An 18,339-nucleotide genomic window follows, 5' to 3' on the forward strand; every position below is an offset into this window, starting at 1 on the left:
TCATGACCTGAGCCGAAGGCAGTCGCTTAACCAACTGAGCCACCCAGGCGCCCTCATTTATTCTTTTTTTAATAAAGATTTTATTTATTTATTTGAAAGAGAAAGAGAGAGAGAGCAAGAGAGCTGGAGCAGGTGGTGGAGGGAGCGGCAAAGGGAGAGGGAGAAGCAGACTCCCCAGTGAGCGGGGAGCTCAACACAGGGCTCAATCCCAGGACCCTGAGATCATGACCTGAGCCGAAGGCAGATACTTAACTGACTGAGCCACCCAGGCATCCCAATCCCTCATTTATTCTTTCATTAAACTTAACAGCTATATACTGAGAAACTTCTGGATGACGAACACTGTTGTCATCACCGAAGACATGGTACATGAAACAGACAAAATTCCCACTCTTGTGAAGCATAGAGTCGAGTGCAGGAAGACAAACCATAGGTAACATAAATAAGTATAATGTAGAGTAGTGTCACATGCTAGTAAGTGTCATGGAGAAGAATCAAACAGGAAGGAGAATTCAGGTAGGTTTGAAGGGAGAGTTGCAGTTCTAAATAGCTCCAGAGAAAGTGAGTACAGATTAGGAAATTATTTGACTGTTTGTAACTATTTGCCATAGAGAATCAAGGTGTCCATGTCAATATCTATTATATTAAGTAGTTGTAGAGTACAACTTATTTAGGTAACCAATATGAATAGAATTCTAATTTCTCCTTGTGCCCTAAGTGATGATCTTGGAAGACCACCAACTTAATCTACACTTGTATGAGCAACTGTTTGAAATAAACTTCTCAGACCCCAGGCATATTATGACAGTTTCCCTTTGGGGTCTACTCGGGATGATGAAGTCTGGTGGAGGTTTCGGTGGCAGACCTAGAGCCCTACAGTAAATCAGCCCTTTAATTCAGTCTTGACATGGTTCCATGGGTGATTTTACATCCCATGATTTATTTAGCTATGAGCAATTCTCTTAAATGTCCAAAGCCATTTTGTGTTTTTGTCTTACTCTAAAGCAGGTGACTAGGGAGAATACGCGCACAGAAGCCTATCAGGACAGCTGGTAGTGACAGGAAGCGGTAACTTGTTGGTTTTCTTTTCCTTTCTGTTGAGTTATGGTAATGTAGCATGAGCATTTCCCTTTTCACCAGAGAAGGAGGATTTGTTCGGCCTGGTGAAGCTTCAGAAGGAAGGTGTTTAACGAAATTGGTTATTTTTAAATATTTTGCGACTCAAATAACAGGATACAATGAGCTTCAGAGGAAAGGTTTTTAAACGGGAGGCCAGTGAATTTTGGAAGAAGAGAAGAACTGTGAGGAGAATAAATCAAGAAGAAATCCACAGATTTAGCTCTGTAGGTATCCAGATGTCAATGTTTGTGTTTCGTCTTTTCTTCAATACTTTAAAAAACAGAGAGAGATTAGCTGTGGGTAGTGTTCTAACATAGGCTCTGGGCAAGGTCCTAGATGGAACAGAATATTCTATTTGGATCATAAATATCCTCTTTTATTTACATCATTATTTTTGAATTACTTACATCATTATTTTAAAACGTATTGAGAGAGAATTTAAATAGTTTAACTATTACTACAATCACCTCAATTATGACCTCAGTTGATGACTTGTATGTAATTGTGAGGTCTTTTTAAAAATTACTGCTCTATTTTGATCACGTATCACTCATTTGTTTTAAAATTCTTAGAAAAAATGGTCCAAATTATGAAAGTATAAATAAATATTTGATTAAATGAGCCAAGTAAGAAAGTGAAAAATAGTAAGTTTTAAAGGTTAAAAAGATTTGGTTTGTTTATGGTGAAAAATGTTTCTGCCTTATTGTTTGCAAACAAAATGAGGGCTCTGGAAACGTGTACTTGTTATAGAATTCTAGATGTCTATCTGTAGGAGCTACCATGGCTGAATATTAGAACCTCTTGCAGGAGTGCATCAGTCACTCACATGTAACGTGGAAGGACCATGTTATATAATAAATGGCTGTGACAACATCATCGGGCAGCTCTTCTTACAGGAACGTTCATTTTACAGAGTGGTTTAGGGTTTGCTTGCTTGCTTCAGGGCAGGGTTTCTTAACCTCAGCCCTATTGCCATTTTGGATCCAAGCTGTCCTGGGCCAGGCTGTCCTGGGCATTGTGAGATGTTTAACAACATCCTTGGCTTCAGTGCCTTATATGGAAACACTCCCTCCCCAGTTGTGACAATCGAAAATGTCTCCAATGTCTTTGTCAAATGGCCCCTGGGACAGGAAGGGTGATTGCCCTGGTTGAGTACCCCTGCTCTAGGGGTGAAGAATCTTTTTGTTCATATAAACATCTTTAATCTAGAAACAGAGCAGCCTTTTAAAAATTACATATACGATCATGATCATTTATGAATAGTCATTTAATGAATATGAATAATCAAATGAATGGTCAGTCAGCCCGATAGGCCAAAATCAGGTAAAAGAATATTCTGTCTTAAGTGATAGTGGTTCTCTTTATATTGACAATGTATTTGGTGGTAATTTAACGTGAACAGAATTTATCAGAGGTCTGGCTCACAGGACTGGTGCGGAGTTGTTGTTTGGTCGGTTGCTGTCTCAGTATCTCGGTGGTATACGTCACCCATTGGGAAACACAGGCAAACGAGCCCTTCAACCTGTTCCCATATCACTCCACCAGCATTTCATAACTGGAATATGCAGAGTCCTAAAACTAACCTCTTGGTCCCCATGCACCCACTGAGGTCCCCAGTTGTGTCTTGTCTGCTGGCTTGCATCCATTGTTTACTCCGAGCCTGTTAAAGAGGAAAAGTGTTTGAAAAGCTTGGTTGGTTTGGGATGATTTTAACCTTTAGAACAGTCCAAAAAATATAATTTCCCAGTGGCCTTTCTCTTGGTGGAATTTAGAAGTTCCGCAGATGATGTCATTGTGAAATTGACTTCTTCTAGTGACCGCTGAGACACCAGGCAGGAGAAGAACCTGTCTATCTCACATGGACCACACACACAGCCTGGCAACAGGACAGTCCCCAGTGTCTCACCGTATAATGAAGCTAATCACTCTAGGAATTATCTTAATTGAATTTGAAGGTATTGCTACTGAGCACTATGGGAAAAGCAGACAGTAAGGAGGGAGTTTTCCCAGAGCATTCAGTAGCTATGCATTCACATTTAATTAAGATCATTCATACAGTGATTAGCTTTCTTCTGTGGAAGGCACCGGGGACTTCCAGCCACTGCTGCCTGCCGTGGTCTTCCTGAGATAGCCCTATCTTCTTTCCCAGGTTGTCTCTTCGGTAGAGCAGGGGATTGCTCAATCCATCCTAAGTATTATCTGGAGATGTGGTTTTTATTTTTGAAAAAAAGAGAATCCAAAGAAGTGAAACACATCATTAGAGTGTTAGGGGGTCATTCTATCTGACCATCTCACCTACCCTCTGTATAACCTTGGGTCGATTACTGAAATCACTCTGAACCTTAGTTTACTCTTCCATAAAAATGTTCATAGCAATACCCGTCTGTCTTAAGATGGTTTATTGGAATTCAGTTTGATCATGGTCACCACAAAGATGATTTGAACACTGTAAAAAGTGGGGAGTAACAAGTGTTATGTCCTATTAGTAAAACCAAGTAAAGTATTTCCATTTCCAAGGGCAAGGGCAGAGGGATATAATTGTAGTGAGATTGCCTTTTCAGTGACGGTGACATTGAAGACTGGACTATAAAGGTGACAACTTCCTCCTGGGAGGCTTGCAAAAAGCTGAAGAGTGACAGAGTCACTCAGGAGACAAAATTCTGAACTGCATCAATATGAGCACTCGGGGTGTCCCAGATGGCTCTATGTGTTAATGGGGTCGCCTTAGAAATGCCTTGTGGTTTCTTGCTTCCCACACCTTGGCTAAAGCCCCCAAAGCCAGCCTGGACTTTCCACAGCATGATTATCTAAGCTTTCTGAAAACTAAAGCAGTGTCTCTAGACAAGCTTCAGAGACGACTTGATAGGAGATACGGAAGAAGCAATTCAAATGACAAAAGGCCCAACACATGAAGACAAGGCCTAAAGTTATATCAGAGAATATAAAATACTTTCTTTTGAATTTTTGGATATACTCATAGTGTAGTGAAATAACGACCGTGGCAGATAATTATGACGGATTATCTGTTTTTGTTGTGATCATGTGGATTTTGAATTCAACAAACCATTTATTGTTCTAAGGCAAATTTAGAAATGGTTTCATTCCACAGTAATCTGGAATGCTTAACCAGAACACAGTGATTTCCTAAAAGGCATAAAACCCAAACTTGATACTCTCATGACACAGACCCACAATTTTGTTTATTCCATTTCTTTCAGATGCTGTTTGAAGCTGTATATTTAATTCTATTGGAATTTTTAATTGTTTTGGAATTTTCCCTTATTAATCTAATTTTCAAGGGTACTGTCTAGAAAGGCCTTCATATATTTGAATCCGCTTGTCACAGTCGATATACTGTAAGAGAGAGCAATTGCATTATAAGAGAAGTTCAAGGAAAATGAAACTTACTTGTTAGATCAAGTAGAACTACTTCTCTTAATTTTTGAAGTGTGCATGGTACTCTATAGTTGTTTTTTTAAAAACTGCTTGTCTATTTTTATTTTCATTTTTTTTAACCGATCATTCGGTATGATCTCTGATGCATAGGAAGTCAGTAAAAAGATAGCTTCGTCCCTAAGTTGCATGTCCTAATTTGGAGAGATTAAATACACGATTAAGCTGAATTATTCTATCAATCATCTGTACAGTCAGGAAAAAGATGCAAAATTCACTTAAATAAACGCAAGTTGTTATTTTTAAGCTGTTATTGGCTTGTGGATCATTAATCTGCAAGATTCGGAAGTATTTGGAAAACTTTGGATACACATGAAAATTCTTGCTCTCGTATTTCCTAATAGCCTATCAGCCCATCAATAGAAAAGTGAAAACTATAGAAAGAGAATCTAACCTAAACATCTCTAACATATGTCTCACATACATCATTTTATAAAATATATTGTGCTACTGTCTTTTAAGTGCATTTTTAATCTATTCTTCCACAGTTCTGAACAGCCTTTCTCCCTGGTCATCGGTCCTGCCTTCTTACTGCTACCCCTCGTTTTATACAAACATTCACAATTACCTATTTGAGCTATTTCATAATGAGCCAATTAGCTGGAAGGAAGCAACAGGCAAGGGTCCCAGGATTTTGGGTGCAGGTAACAATGAAATGGGACCAGATTCCAGGTTCAAACAATGGAAAGCAGCGCTGAGAGCTCTAAATGGATGTTTGGAGAAAGCAAAAAAGCTGAAGTAATGGGCGGCGGGGTGGGGGGAGGGGTGGATCTGAATTCAGTCTGACCGTGGAAATAGAGAAGTGTAAATTGAAACTTGATTTGACCCAAGAATCTAGGCAGAGGACTCAGTGTAGCAAGAGGGAGCCGCCAGCTCATGTGCCAGGTAGCTGCAGAGAAGATGCTTTTAAATGGACTCAGAAGAGGTGCTTGCGACTTAAGCGAGAATGAGCTTACTTGTCTCAAGGCCAGCTGCCAAGAGAAGGAGAGGAGTTAAGCCAGGAGGAAAGCAATGTGGAGGAGAACTGCCAGTGTGGTAGAGTCAACTTCATGACGATGCCCTTTATTACATCTGAGCAGGAGGTAGACCATTTGTCAGGGAGGGCTATGCACAAGTAACACCGTTATCCTGATAGCTTTTTATTTCCCAGTTGGTGGTAATGGCAAAAATCTTTGTGAATGTAGAGATTCCCCCAATTAGTGGCAATTTCCATTGTGGTTTTTGACACAGTCATTAGTCAATGTACATTTCCTTAATATACCTTTCACTTCCTTTTCTTCATCCTCCTTACCTGCTTATATATATATATATTTTGGTCCTTTTTTGCCACCACTGCTTTCCATGAGGTGCCCAGTGACCTCAGACCAGCCTCCAGATGTCCTTCACTGCAAAAACTCACAAAGGGAACAGAATTAGTACTCCAAATGATAGCTATGTTTCAGCAGCTTCCCTGTGGGAAGGGGATGGGGGGGTGATTTTCTGTTTTCTATTCCTGCAACGCCATGACCTTGGCTGGTGGAGTGGGGAGGACCAGAGGTTTTTCACACTGAGCTGGGTTGAGATATCAGTTGCTGAGGAAGTCCCCAGAATCCAAGTTTCTGGATCTGTAAAATAAAGCAATAATGATCTCTTCTAGGCTTCATAGGGATACTCAGTGAGAGAAAGTGTTTACTTTTCATGGTCCTGGGTGAGTCTGATAATTAAAAGGATCCTGCTTATCTGATGGTCCAGGCATGTGATCCTAGCGAGGCCCATTCAACACTTCCCCCCCAGCACTCTGAATTTTGAGTAGAAAGAGGCCAGAGTCCCACACGACTGTCCATTAGTTGCAGACACTGAGACTCACCAAGACTTTCCCTATTGGGGATGGGGAGAGAAGTCCAGAGGCAAATAAACTGCTAATACAAAAAGAAAACAGGGCCGTGTTGCCTGGGCCAAAAAACAACAAACGCCCGCTATACACATTCAATCTCAAGTAGCCAAAAGTGAGAAAGGAAATAAAAGAAGGAGCTGACTGTCATTATGGAGAGATTTATTGAACACATAGGATGCATGTTGTTGACAGAACTATTTACGTTCTTGTGTGTGTAACATGTATGTGTTTATTGCATACACACACATACACACACTCTTCACACTCATCCTGAAAGTTCATTTGTGTGACGGTTAACATACTAACATAGTGTTAAAGGTTAGGCCAGTGGCAGCTTTCATCACAGATTTCATATAAATTAATCTAAAATTCCCAGCTGTTGGCTCTAAGGCATTAATTTCTCTGCTATCAGGCAGACTTGTAATTGGGTTGTGATGTATTTTTAATGATATTTATTATCTTTCAAGTGTTTCTAGAAAACTAAATGAGACATGTAATTAAATTTGATTCAGATCTTCTTGGACATTTTCTACTTCTTTACAAGCACCAGTGTTAGAGGGAGAAGCAACCACTCTTATTTTTTTACTACCATTTGTTATACAAAAACGTGAGAATTTTGTTGTGCTGCTAAGAGGTATATACGGTCAAATTTCCTTAAAAAGAAAATAAGACTGAAAAAGTCTGAATTCAGTTTGAAAGTATACCTTACATCAGAGATTCTAGAAAGCTCATTGGTGTGCTTGGTTTTCCTAATGACAATAAGGGTTAACAAAATGGAATATTCTGATTTTTCTAACTATAATGTTTGTGTTGAATATGATGATTTATCTTTCTTTATATTTGCGAAGGACTTTATAATTTACCAACTTTAACCTGCTTCATTTCACTGAAATGGACTAAGACATTTAAAGAGTTACTACTGGTTGATTTCTTCTGAGATCTATGTCCGTTTTTGTTACCAAGGGAACCATTTCCAAATTCAGCTTAGTCTGAGCCTGCCCAGCTGTACAGTTCTTAACTTTGATTTAGCTAGTGTTTTTCCATTCTCATGAAACTGTGTACTTCAAGACAGAGAGAAGGTTAAAGGGGTCAGCGTAAGATGGCTTATTCCTTCCTCAATCATTTCCTTTTTGGTAATGAAAGCTAGTCTTGTTTTCTGAAGCTCAGACATTTGAGAGGTTGTCCAGTGAAACTCCCTTTGATGAAAGGCTGAATTAAATCTGTCACACGACCGCTGGCTGACAGCTGTGGCCATGGATACAGCTGTGTGAGCTCTCTCCGATTTTCTCATTTATTTTAAACACAAATAGTGTGGAAGATGGTTCCGTTCCAATTGCACTAAGGCCAAAGGGTCCTGGATTAAGTTAAGGTCTCAAGAATCCATGTGTCATTTGTATCTTTATTTCCTCTAAGAAATTTAATCAGTTATCTTGATAACACTTAAATTAGTTAACAGCTGTGTTGTTTCTAATTTGTTTTGGAGATCTTGAGATTGGAATTCTTTTTAGGGTTTCTCTAAAAACCCTGTGGATCTTCACTGTTAGCTTTTTGCTTGTCTCTATGCCAAGATGTGAAGGGGATGTTTAAATAATTGGCATGTCGTGCCTTGATAGAGTCTACTGTATTGGTCCTGAAGTAAATACCAATTTTTACTTGTTTGTTCTCCTGGATCATTAGCCAAAATGAATGGTTTTGTAAACTGAAGAAGGCACTCAGATATTAATTAATTCTGTCGTGAATATTCAAATTAGAATAAAGTTCAGATATCTGGAAAGGACAAGGCTGACTGAGGAAGATTGAGAACGACTCAACTAGCAATGCAGAGGGTATGCATGTCACAGAAAGAATATAAAAATTCTCAGAAAAAAAGTTCTTTTTTCATAATAGTATTTCCTGAAAAGATCGGATTTTTCTGGAAAGGAGAACCAAGGGAATAGTACTAGTTCAGATCAACAAACTAGAGTGACCCCAGCGGTGAGTAACCAAGGCCTAGCTCCTTAATTACACTTAAAATTTAGAACACAAATATGTGGCCTCCCAAAATGAAGAATTTACTGTCACAATGGTTCTCCGTTCTTCATCCCATCAACCCCTTTCCCTGATTAGTATTTAGCGATCCTATTTACTCCCAGTGCCGAGGAGCCTGACCTGCAAGAATGTAGCTTAGAGCTACAGAAAGAAATTCTATATCTATACCCTGATCTCTAGGTATTTATATTTGCAAAGCCAATGAGTTGAACACTAAACTCATCTTAAATTTAATCCCTTTTTTTTAAATCTAGAGGTATAAGTAACTGAAAATATTTTCTAGGTTTTCTCTCAAAGAAAATAAAAGGTAGAATTTCAAAGTCACCTTCATTTGCTGATATATGTGATTAGGTAGATTTCCTTTCTTATTTATTTGGGGGGTAGAGCAGCCAGACTTCAGGCGATTCACAGAAGAGACACTGCTCTTTTATTAAAAAATGTCACTGTTTTCCTTATGTTATTACTTCTATTGCTTCCACAGAATCACTAGATATTAAGTCTTTTTTTTTTTTTTTTAGGAAATTTAGATAATAAATATAGAAACATGTACCACAGTTTCTGATACATGAAGATAAATTTAGTGTAGTGAGTTTAATTGGTTGGTTGATTTGACTTGGTTTTGGTATACGCTTTTGAGTAAAACATGTGGGGTAATTTTCACTCCTTTTCAAATAAAGACAAATCTATATTTGTCTGGTATTTTGTGGTTCACTTAATTCCCCCTCATACTTCATCTCCCTGATCCTTGTAATAACACTGCCACAAACAGAAAGTTGCCCTTTGACTCATTTAAATCACCCTCACTCAGGTGCAACTTAATACCTTGTCCCAGTTACATAGCTGGTAGGTAAAATGCTGTGACCCTCCAACTAGAGATTCCGACTTCTCATCTTTTGCCATAATGACCAATGCACAGAGTTGTTTAAATAACTTAGCAGATGTCTATGGTTCCCTACAGAGCTCAGAATACTTTAGTTAATACATTGCTAATTATTCTTCTCTTTTTTGCTGACCTTAGATTCTAGGACCACATACATAATCTGTAATTATTTTCCCCAGTCTTCTTTCCCCAGTGTTTTATGTATCTTTTTTTTAATTACTTGAAGCTGTTCCTGGTTGAACTTCCATGTAAGGTCCCCACTGTGATTTTTTTACGTTTCCTCTCTGGTGGATCTTCAAAGGGTAAACAGTTTTAAAATCAAATAATTCCCCAGTGTTTCCATGGAGGCATGATAGTTTTGAAAGACCAAGTTCATTTTTTCACCGTGATGAAAACAATACATGTTCGTTATAGAAAAATTTGGAAAACGTGAGAAGTCAAAATAGCAAAATCCTAAATGTCATATCCCATCCAAATATAATAACTGATAATATTTAGATCAATATCTCTAATCTTTCTTTAAATTGTTTAGAACTTGTGCAGATTAAGTTTACATTTAAATTTAAATCCTGGTGTGCAATATTTATTCCCACTTTTATTTAATAATAATACATAAGCGATTTTGCTTGTTATTACCAACTTCCCAAAACTCCAGTTGTAATGGCCATGTACTGTTTCTTAGAATGGATGTGCCATAATTTATTAATCATTCCTTAACCTCAATGATTTACTATTTCCCATTTTTAGCTGATCTTGTCCTTCAGGCCTCACTATCCCTTAGAGATGGAAGTATTTTGGATTGAAACTTTCAAATTGAAATATGTGTGCATCTAGAATCATTGTCTCTCCTTTTGTAGCCATGCTTGCCATCTTGGACATCTTGATCATGGACCCCAGCCTCCTCATATTTTCCCCCAAAAAGCCAACCATATACAAAACATTGTTACTACCTTTATTAAAGAATTGAGGAGTTACAAGGAGGAAACCATGGCAGGCACTACACAATCATTCATTAGTATGTTTTAACCCATATCCTGTTTCCAGTGTTCTTCCCAAAGCCCACTACAGCAGTAGACCTCTGTCTACCACACACAAGTCTGAAAAATATCAATGACTGGTTTTCTTAAATTTTTTATTTAAATTCAATTTAGTCAACATATAGTATATTGTTAGTTCTGGGGTAGAATTTAATGATTCATCAGTTGCATATAACACCCAGTGCTCATTACATCAAGTGCCCTCCTTAATGTCCATCACCCATTTACCCATCCCCCTCCAGCAACCCTCAATTTGTTCCCTATAGTTAAGAGTCTTTTCTGGTTTGCCTCCCTCTCCATTTTTATCTTATTTTTCCTTCCCTTCCCCTATGTTCATCTGTTTTGTTTTTAAATTCCTTATGTGAGTGAAATCATATGGTATTTGTCTTTCTCTGACTGGCTTATTTCTCTTAGCATTATACCCTCTAGTTCTATCCACATCATTGCAAATGGCAAGATTTCATTCTTTTTGATAGCTGAGTAATTTTCCATTGTATGTATATACCACATCTTCTTTATCCATTCATCTGTCGATGGGTATCTAGGCTCTTTCCATAGTTTGGCTATTATGGACATTGCTGCTATAAACATTGGGGTGCATGCGCTCCTTTAGATCACTATGTTTGTATCCTTTGGATAAATACCTAATAGTGCAACTGCTGAGTCATTGGGTATTTCTATTTTTAACTTTTTGAGGAACCAGTGTTTTTGAGCAGCAGCTCTAATATCTTCACTTTTGGGATATGACCTCCACCATTCTGCCTGACTCTTATCTCTCTTGGATTAAGGTCAATATTTTTTCTCCAACTTGTTCCAAAGATAATATTGCAAAGACATCCTTTTATACATCTTGGCTTATATGTGTAGTTATTTCTTTAAAATAGAGTCTCAAAAAAGGAATTCTTGGATGAAAAGATATAAACTTTTTTACTCAACAAATATTTATTGAGTGCCTCATCTTTGCTCTTCGTACACATTAAATTTACAATTTAAGTGCTTTAAAATCATGACTAGTAGAAATTTAAACTCACAGACTTTACTTAACACCTATGGAATTAGTACTGTGGGTTTGGTGCTATTCTAAAAGTATAACATATATTACCTCATTTAATCCTATAGCATAGCTCCTACTGAGATGTCCATTTTACAGATTGGAAACTAAGGCACAGAGATTCTAATTAACATGTCCAATATTCCATATCCCATAAGTGGCAATTCCAGAGCTAGAACCCCAGGAATTCTGGTTCCAGAGTACATGTTACACTCTCTGTTCATCTCAGCATAGAACACCTATAATCACACTCTCCCTTTTACTTTGGACTCCCCTAAAATAAGTCTGGGTAGTCTAAGTTATTTCTTAGTTAGATTTTACTTCTATTCTGGAGAAAAGTCTAGGTTGATAATTTAATCATTTAACTTGTCATTGTTACACACTTTCAAATGCCGAGATCCTCAGTTGTCATTTTTTCACCCATTTGATTTTGAATTATAATTATGAAATTAATTCAGATCCTTGCAACAGTATACTATGTCCTCGAAATTTGCATCTTTAGCTAAGACATGTACAATCTGCTCCTTCAAACCAAATCAAACGACTCTTGACAGCCTGGGTTGTTACTAAGATGACAGGTTTACCAACTCTAGGGCTTAGATACTGTGTTGGCGTTCCCTGAGAAGTTGTAGAATAAGAAGAAGGAATGAAAGCATTTGTTTTTGTGACAGGAGCCCATTCTTTTGCTGTGACATTGAATTGGAGGAGAGCTGTGGATTTGGGAAAGTAGATCAAACAAATCTCTCAATATTTATGAGAACAACAGGGCCTGTTACCACTATGGAGCAACACAGCTCCGCTGCATAATAACAGGTACTGGTGGGTGCCTTTTCCCATGCCTGGAGCGATTTTAGAACAGCTAATGAAATTCATTAGTCATTTGAGAGAGAGCAAGAGTAAAAAGCACTATAAAAATCCGATCCAATTCAGGATAATTTTGGCACATGCCTTAGCCCAGTTGGTGTATTTCCAAAAGAAAGAGGCACATTAAATTCAGGAGGGAAAACCCAACTGTTCTAAAGCTATAAATCAATGCTACTCAGCTCTCATTTTCACTCAACATCTTTGCAAGGAGCCATAGTGAGAAATTAACTGATTCTACCATGCTCATATATGACCGAAACACTGAGCAGACAGCTCTCTTGCTCTAGAGAGAGCTACTGGTCACAAGACCAGGATCCTCACCATCACAGATGCATAAAGCATTCCTGCCAAACACCGCCAAATCCCAGGCCCTAAGTGCTACAGAATGTATCATTGTTATTTTTGCTTTTAAACCTCATATCCACAAAATTATGAAACACTGGATGTCTTGAATGCTGCACCTTGACTAACACATTCCCTGGAAAGATAGAACTTTACTAAGCTATCCCTCAGAAGTCAAAAAATTAATGCATTATTTGAGGCATCTCTGCTAGGTTTTGCTGCCCTGTGTCAAAATAACCTCAGTGCAACATTTAAACAGGAAAGGCTTAATAAATGTCATCCATTGACTGGCTGATATGTCCTAGCCTGAAATGAATTAATAAAAATATACCTTCCAACAGATGTTTACAGGCTATGCCTTTTATTAGGTGTATCAAGGAGAGTTGGGGATTTAATTTTTCTATGGTTTTATTAATACCCTGTGACTTGCAAGCTCTGATTTTCCTATTGTACTAATTGAGGCGGGGCTAATTCTAGGTGGAGTGTGGGCCCTGGTGAAACATCTTCTTCGAAGGTCTTGTCTCCAGCTTGATATTACCTCTCACATTTGCAACTAAGGGAGATAAAATTAAAAGGATGGTGAGAACAGGATGGGAAAAGGCCCCCTAAAACATCTTATGTCATTTGCTTTTAAACCCATAAATTGCAACACACACTAATCTCACAATCCTGTTCATGTCAATATGAGGACGGGGAGAAGAGAGAAAGTATTAGTAGTTACATCATGGGCTGTTGGTATATGAGTGCTGAAGGGCGTCACCATCCTTAAGCAAGAGAACCAGTCAGGGAAAGGGGCATAACCAACCAAATCTATGGTTCATTTGCTACATTTCATGCACAAACACAATATAAAAAGAAGGAGAAAAAAAAAAGAGGTTCCCAAATAAGCCACATGTTTCAGACTTGAAGGTCTGAGGAAGCAGTGTGTGACGTTCCAGGGTAAGAGATCCTAGAGACCGAGCACTGAGGTCCGTAGCTGAGCTCCAGTGAGTCACGGCTACTTAAAGACATTCAAAGCCAACTAAAAATAAACTAAAATAAAGCCAAATCTAACATCTGGAGCCTGCATTTGCCTCTTGAGCCATTAATTTGTGGTCCTTTAGATTAACCTTGGCCTGGGAAAATAGGGAATTGGAACTTAAAATAAGTCTACATAGAATAATCATGTCAAAGGCAGGGATTCTAGGACTTTTTTTTTAATTCCCTAAATCTTGCCATAGTGTCTCTGTGTCTTCTGCAAACTAGTGAACATTTCACACGGGTCTTTCACTAAAGAGGTTGTGCTGGACAACTAAACATCTTTTCTCCAAATATTACATGGAGGCCTCTGTTTTTATTTGCTAAATCTGGCAGTCTTACTTGACGGACCCCTCCAGAGAGAATATTCACCTTACATCGTCTTTAGTTCACTTAAGCATTTGTAAAATGGGTTTCTTCTGTTTCATTTTAATGCAGAAAGTACATGGAAATCCTTGTTAGCAGTCCACGGTGTCACATCTTATTTTTGGTTTTGTTTATATTTAGAAAAAACATCGACTGCTACTTTGAGGAGTCAATTAGAAATTACTAAAATTTTTTGGTGTAAGTTTCTGGGGCCTCACCAGCAGAGATCTTCCAAAGAAGGCCATAAAAAGCAAAACTAAACCTCTGTGCTTTGCAGACTGGGGAGGGGTGAGGTCGACAGGAAACTGTTGATGTCATTGACGTGCTAGAGAAAAAAAAATTTTCCATTTATGAGATTCCCCTTAGCATCCAAAGTTCATGGTGACCACTCCAGCTTCTGAGAGCCCCCAAATAATCTCAAAGACCATCCTTTTTCATTTAAGTTGTACAAATACTTTATCAAAGGGCTAGGGAACTCAAGACTGTGCCCTTGGTTTTCTGTTTTGTAATGTTTTGTTCTTTATTTGGGGACCCATTTTTCTCACATGTTTGGCATAAACGCATCAACCCTGTAATGTGACAATCACACCTTTTTCCCCACTGACATTCATCATTTGGTACTATAGGCTGTTTCTTCGAGGGAAGTGCCTCTCCTCTTGGCTTCAGGATTTTAAAGCCATGTGGTTATCTGGCTAATTTTTCAGACTCTTCTCCATTTTCACCACACTGCGTCCATAATAGTTGCATTGTTCTGTTCTGTTAGAGAATTACCCAGCTTCTCTCTGTTGTGGTAAAGAGGCTGAGGGCCAAGCAATTAATCCTGACACAGGATCCATGTTTCAGTGACAACGAAGACAACCCATGATACTTTGCTTGCTAAAAGGGAGCCAACATTTTAAAATAGAGCCAAGTAAACCTCACAAGGAAGAATCTAATTCAGCAAAACTGATGATGATCATAATACTACAGCAAGCAAGCAGAGGACCTTTCTTCAAACTGACAGGGATAAGGTTTACGTGATTCAATGGATGTGTTTGGCTGAATAGCGTGAGCTTTGGGAGCCTCAGTGAGAACAGCTTGAATTACTGAGCAAGATGTGAAGTATTTCAAGATCTTCTCATATTATTTCAGATCTGGAAATAATAGTTATGTGGCTTTGCCCTAAATGCCCGGAGTCTCTGTGACTCCATTGGAAGGCCTGCATCATGTCAATGGTAATGCTAAGAGGTGAAATCCAACCAGGCGTTGAGAAGAAACAAAATTATGTGTGTCGGTGGTTAATATCATATTTTCTTTTTCCACAGCAGGAAAAGCCCAGGCTCCTCGAGCCTTTGGATTATGAAACTGTCATTGAAGAACTTGAAAAGACCTATCGGAATGATCCCCTTCGAGATCTTCTGTTCTTCCCCAGTGACGACTTTTCAGTAAGTGTTATCTTTCCAAGCCATCTAAGTTCGAGAAGGCCTCACTGGTGATAGAAGATCCTCCCAAATTGGGTCGCTGTCTTCCCTTATAGATTCAGGTTGTGCAGCACTCTTTCCTGTGGCCACCCTACGTCACAGTCACTGCAGTGGGAAGCCACATCCACCAATAGAGAATGGCCAAGGTCCTCTGACAGCTGAAAGTACCACAGTGGCCTTTTGGGACAGGAGATTCCCAGGGTGCTGCCTGGTTCCAGGTGGTACCAGTGTCCCCACCAATGGCTACATTTCTAACTGATGCCTTACCTAGCCTCACAGAGCATTTCCTCCCTCGCGCATTTCTAACTGAAAGCTTCTGAGCAACCGAAACCAACCAAAGGCAGAGGCAGGAATCTCTTGGCACAGAACGTGCAATTCTTAAAAATCACCCTTAATCTTGGCTGTCCTTTTGTAAGGAATTGTTGAGGCTTGTGGGCAAAGAAAGGTAGGCCAGCACATCTTCATGGAAGGATTTATGATCTGAAGACAGTGCTCCCTGGCACGTGAAATGCTCCTGAAGGTCGTAGAAAGAATGAATAAAAAAGCAATTCATTGTGGAATTGGAAACGGACACCGTAAAATTATGGCTGATGAGCACCCGCGTGTCTCCAGCATTTCATTTGTGGTCATCTCAACCATTTTCACATTATTAGGAAATATCTGCATAAACGGAGATCTCAGTGGGCAGATGGTGACCTTTTCTGTTTTTTTCCTAAAAGAAAGGTAGTCTTAGACATCACAAATGAGTATCTTAAAGCCGATGAAAAGGCAGCTCCAGGGTAACCCTGGGAAGTAGCCACTGTCCATGGAGACCTCTGCTGAGTTGCTCTGGCCTCATGCTCACACTTCCACAAACAGCCTCACACTCCCATTCTCTTCTCTTCTCTTACCTTTGGCTTCAGGTTTCTAAAGGTGAATTATTTTCACCTTCCTCCATGGATTATTAAGAAAGAAAGTATATGGAAGTTCACCATTTTCTGTTCCAAGTATAGAGAATGAAGGAAGAAAGGAGATAGACTCGTAGGAAGGAAAAAAGAAACTCTTCCAATTTGTTTTTCAGATTTTTAAATGGCTCCTACTTTACTGGTTGACACACTTTAAGAGAGGTTTATCTCATACAGAAATGTCATTTCCGTGGTTGGACCACCAGGGCTTGAACTGCAAGCATAAGTTGAGCCACATTTTTTTTTTTTTATTTCCACATCCTCACTTTCTTTCAGACTGAAGGTAAACCTTTATGAATAGCCTCTTTCTGTCAAACAATGCAAAAAGCCTTGAAACTTAGAGACCTTTTCTTCTAGCACTATTGTCCAGAAATATGACAAAAGCTATTCCAAATTCCCCCAGCTCCAGAAGAGAGTAGAGGCATGCAGATGTGATGTGACAATTGCACTGAATTTGAATTCATTTTTTAGCATCTTTCCACAATCATTTAAGTTAAAGATTGTCTGATTACTCCAGGACCTTTGCCATCCTTAATGGAGTAAACAGCATATGACAGCGTACATACTTCCTTATTTTCCAGTAAATACACTGAATTCTTTCCTCCTGTGCTTTGCTTAAAACCCTTCTGTGGCCACCCCCATTGCCTTCAAAATGAAGGGCAAACACCTTAGCATTGCTCAAGAGTCTTTCCAAAATCTAGTCCTTGTCCATCTCAAGGTCATAGTCTTCCTCCCCCACCCAACCCCTAACACTGTCATCAGGGGCACCTTCATTCCCAATGGGTAAAACACTAGCACAATCCTCAATATAACATTATCTCACCCCTCAGACCATTTCCTTCCTTTATTCATTCACCAAATACATAACATGTACTACTAACTGTTAGGCATTAGTCTCAGACTGGGGAAGAAAACAGCAGTGATTAGACAGAAACTGCCTGGTTTTAATGGAGCTTACCTTTCAGTCAGATGAATCAGGCAAAAATAAGTAAACAAGTTAATTAACCAGATAATTGGGATAAAACCAGTTCTAGGAAGAAAATGAAACAGGGCCAGGCCATAGAAAAGAGGTGACATTTGAACTAAGTTCGGAATTCCCAAGGAAGACCAACCATGCTAAAACCTGAGGAAGGATGGAGTGTCTCGGGCTGAAGGAAGCTGCCACAAAGGCCCTGGACAGTTCTGGACAGAGGGAGTGGTCAGAGATGAGGTGTGGCAAGGGCAGGATGAGGCACTTGCGTCTTATTCCAAATGCAAGTAGCAAGTGGCAAGTCACCAAACTGTTGCGAGAAGGAGAAAAACTGACGTGGTGTATGTTATTGAAAGCTCATCTGGCCTCTGCATGGAGAACGCTAGGAGTCCAGCTGGGAGAGTAGCTCCCAATTAGCAGGTGCTCAAGAGATATTGGATGCCACCTAGTCCTTATTATCAGAAAGTGTCATATCATACAGACAGCTAAATTGCCATGTGTATCAAACATGTGATAAAAAAAAGTTTTCAATATTATTACCACATGAAGTTGTCAGGTTTTGAACAAAATTTGAATAGATTGTTTTCCCTCTTTTCTCCTCTACAGAGTAAGAGTTGACAAGTCATGGCCCATGGGTGGCCTGCTGCCTATTTTTATCTGTCCCATGAAACAAGAATGATTTTTATGTTTTTTTTTTTATACTACCTTGTTTTATTTTCTACACAGCACTGGGTAAATCATTGAAGGAAAAAAAAGAATATTTTGTAACCCATGAAAATTATATGAAATCAGGTTTTGGTATCTATAAATAAAGTTATATTTGAACACAGTGATGCCCATTCCTTTACCTGCTGTCTGTGGCTGCTCTCATGACACACCACAGGAATGCAGCAGAGATGGAGGGCCCTAAAATATTTACAGTCTGACCCTTTACA

General features: G+C 39.0%; 1 protein-coding gene across 1 annotated transcript in view; it reads left to right on the forward strand.

Moving 5' to 3' along the window:
* Window positions 1–18,339, forward strand: part of DOCK10 (dedicator of cytokinesis 10) — a 246,400-nt gene that overhangs the window by 90,536 nt on the left and 137,525 nt on the right. The window contains exon 2 of the mRNA XM_081815303.1: window positions 15,335–15,454. Within this exon, the coding sequence (XP_081671429.1) occupies window positions 15,335–15,454 (120 nt within the window). The remainder of the gene's footprint in view (window positions 1–15,334; window positions 15,455–18,339) is intronic.

This window comes from Leptonychotes weddellii, chromosome 3, assembly GCF_054177405.1.
Source record: "Leptonychotes weddellii isolate Sample4059 chromosome 3, ASM5417740v2, whole genome shotgun sequence".
Taxonomy (NCBI): Eukaryota; Metazoa; Chordata; class Mammalia; order Carnivora; family Phocidae; genus Leptonychotes; species Leptonychotes weddellii.